The following is a 2,583-nucleotide window of genomic DNA, read 5'->3' on the forward strand; positions in this document are numbered from 1 at the left end:
TGCATTACATAGTTTAACAAAAAATATGCCTTTCCGTTTGATTTTCACTTCACTTAAACATCATGCCCAGTCCAATTGTATTTCACATTTATCCTTTTCAATCTCATACCTCTTACAATCTAGTCATTTGCCTAGAAGAGGGGAAACAGCAAAAGAATATTTCGATTTGCAAATTATGTCAGATAAAATGGTTATTGTCCAATTTCATAATTTCGTTATCTTCTTAGAAACTCATAAGACTTCAAGGTAGTCCAATGCAGGGAAGAGTATCTGAATCTGCTTTTGAAGAAACTTTAACATATCTGCGGTGTTTGTTTGCTGCAAACTCAAACTGTACATAGAAATTTTATAAGAACATATAAATCACTTACTTTCTGATAAGAATTGAACATCTAAACATTTTATTCGAATCCTGCTCAATTATATTGCCTTACAAGAGAAAAATTCCATTATTTTTCTCAAACAGACGTATGCAGGAAATCATTTTCCTTTCCATCACAGTTTACAATTACTTCCAAACGCTATCCAAGTGCCTCAACCAACTTGGCCAGGGCTCTTGAAGACGAACCAGATGCTGATCCCAAAGCAGCCAAAGCCATTTCTCTCATCTTCCAACTTTTTTCTCTGAGCTCTCTCCCCTGTTCGGACTCCATCAACTCCCTAACCCTTCTCTCCAACTCATCACCACTCACAAACCCATCATCCTCCCTCTGCTCCAAATCAATAGCCATCTTCATATCATTCACCAAAACGTTCTTGTTCAGGTGCTGCTCGGCGTAGAGCGGCCAAGCCAGCATCGGCACTCCTGCAACCACCGCCTCCAACACCGAGTTCCACCCACAGTGAGTCACGAACCCCCCAACTGATTCTTTTCTCAGCACACCCCCTTGGGGTGCCCACTTCTTCACCACCATCCCCTTATCTTTGGTTCTCTCCAGAAATCCTTCTGGCAACACACCCTCCAAATCGAACTCTGCAACAAAATTCTCAGCCCGCTTGCTTTTCTCATCGCGTGGTGGCTTTTTCACCACCCACAAGAATCTCTGCCCACTCCTTTCCAACCCATGGGCTATCTCTTTCACTTGCGCCACCGAGAACGATCCTTGGCTGCCAAAGCACAAGAACACAACACTTCTACTCGGTTGGCTGTCAAGCCACGACAAACATTCATCCTCAGGCGCTCTATCACCTTTATTTCCATCTTCACCTGCTGGCTCTTCTGAGTGAGCAATCAGAGGACCTATTGAGTAAACCGGTGGAGTTGGCGTATCAGGAACGCACACACCATCAGCAATGATCTTTAAGGCTTTTGGCTCCAGGTCCTCAAACGTGTTAGCTATAATCCCATTCGATTTTGGAAGATGTGAACAGAAGTAGAGCATGTCCCAATAAGCAGGGTCGTCACGGTCGAGTGTCGGTTCAATCATATGTGTTGCTTTCAACGGTGACGACATTCCTGGGAAGTGAAGCTCAGTTGTGGTGAGGTCCTTGAAGCTCTTGGTGGTTTGCTCGTGGATCTTGGGGAGGTATAAGAAGGCAGCAAGAGCATAAGCACCAGAAGTGACGAAATAATAAACAGGAAGGTTGAGATCTTTGGCTATGGGAAGAACCGAGGTGCACAAAACGTCGATGATAAGGGCACGAATAGTAGATGATTTTGAGATTTGTTGGAGTACATGGGGGGCATGGGCTAAGCTGAGGCGGATAAACTCGAATGCTATGGCGGCGGAGCTGCGAGTTTGGGTGGTGTCAACGGAGACAGATGGTAGGCTGTGGAAGGAGATGGAGGAATTGGATTGGGAGACATTGTGGATGTAGGAGGTGATGCTTGGGGTGTCCCAATCGGAGCCGGTGGTGATGACGACGGAGATGGAGAATTTGTGAGCGTAGTGGTGTAGGATGAGCTTGCCAAGCTCAACCATGGAGATGATGTGGCCCATGCCTGGAGCCGGGAATAGGACGATTGTGTCTGCCATCTTTTATTTTGGCTTCTCTGGTTTTGTTTTTTTGGCTTTGTACGTGTTTGAACAACGTAATTGACAAATGAACCTGGGCTGATCTAGTCCATATATATATCAGAGGAAAAGACTAAAAATAACAAAAAAAAAAAAAAAAAAAAAAACACGTCACTAATGAAATCTTTGAGCTGGAGGCTTGGAGTTGGTGGATGTCATTAACACATCTTTGAACATTCACATTGTGCTAGGCTGCTAGCCATGTAGTAAAAAATTGTCACGGCTGTGAGTTTAGGTTAGGATATTGTACATAAGCAATAGTTTTGATTTGGGTATTCATTTAAATTGAACGAATAAAAAGCCATCATCTCATCTAAAAAGAATTTCATCTTATTTTCATGGATTGCTTCACCGCGTTCTTCCCTTCCGCCGCTTCTCCCTCTGCTCCTCCACTACAACCATTACCAAACTCTTATTCCACTTCGTCCATCTTCGTGCATGATAGGTGACTGAACCACCCTATTCCAACTATCCTCTAATATTATTAAAAAAATAAGTGACAAGAAATCGAAGTGCATGTTATTAAAAAAATATGTATTTTTCATATATTATGTGATACATGTCACTT

At 43.0% G+C, this 2,583-nt stretch overlaps 1 protein-coding gene across 1 annotated transcript; it reads right to left on the minus strand.

The window, feature by feature from the left end:
• Window positions 1–371: 371 nt before the first annotated feature.
• On the minus strand, window positions 372–1,997 carry LOC133871374 (UDP-glycosyltransferase 88F5-like). Its single transcript, XM_062308817.1, has one exon. The coding sequence runs from the start codon at window positions 1,974–1,976 to the stop codon at window positions 522–524; it is 1,455 nt and encodes a 484-aa protein (XP_062164801.1). The 5' UTR covers window positions 1,977–1,997; the 3' UTR covers window positions 372–521.
• Between the last annotated feature and the right edge of the window lie 586 nt (window positions 1,998–2,583).

The sequence above is a fragment of the Alnus glutinosa genome, chromosome 6, assembly GCF_958979055.1.
Source record: "Alnus glutinosa chromosome 6, dhAlnGlut1.1, whole genome shotgun sequence".
Classification (NCBI taxonomy): Eukaryota; Viridiplantae; Streptophyta; class Magnoliopsida; order Fagales; family Betulaceae; genus Alnus; species Alnus glutinosa.

What these genes read in the sequence shown, in the direction of transcription:
- LOC133871374 (XM_062308817.1), bottom strand. Translation starts at nt 1,976, where the DNA reads ATGGCAGACACAATCGTCCTATTCCCGGCTCCAGGCATGGGCCACATC.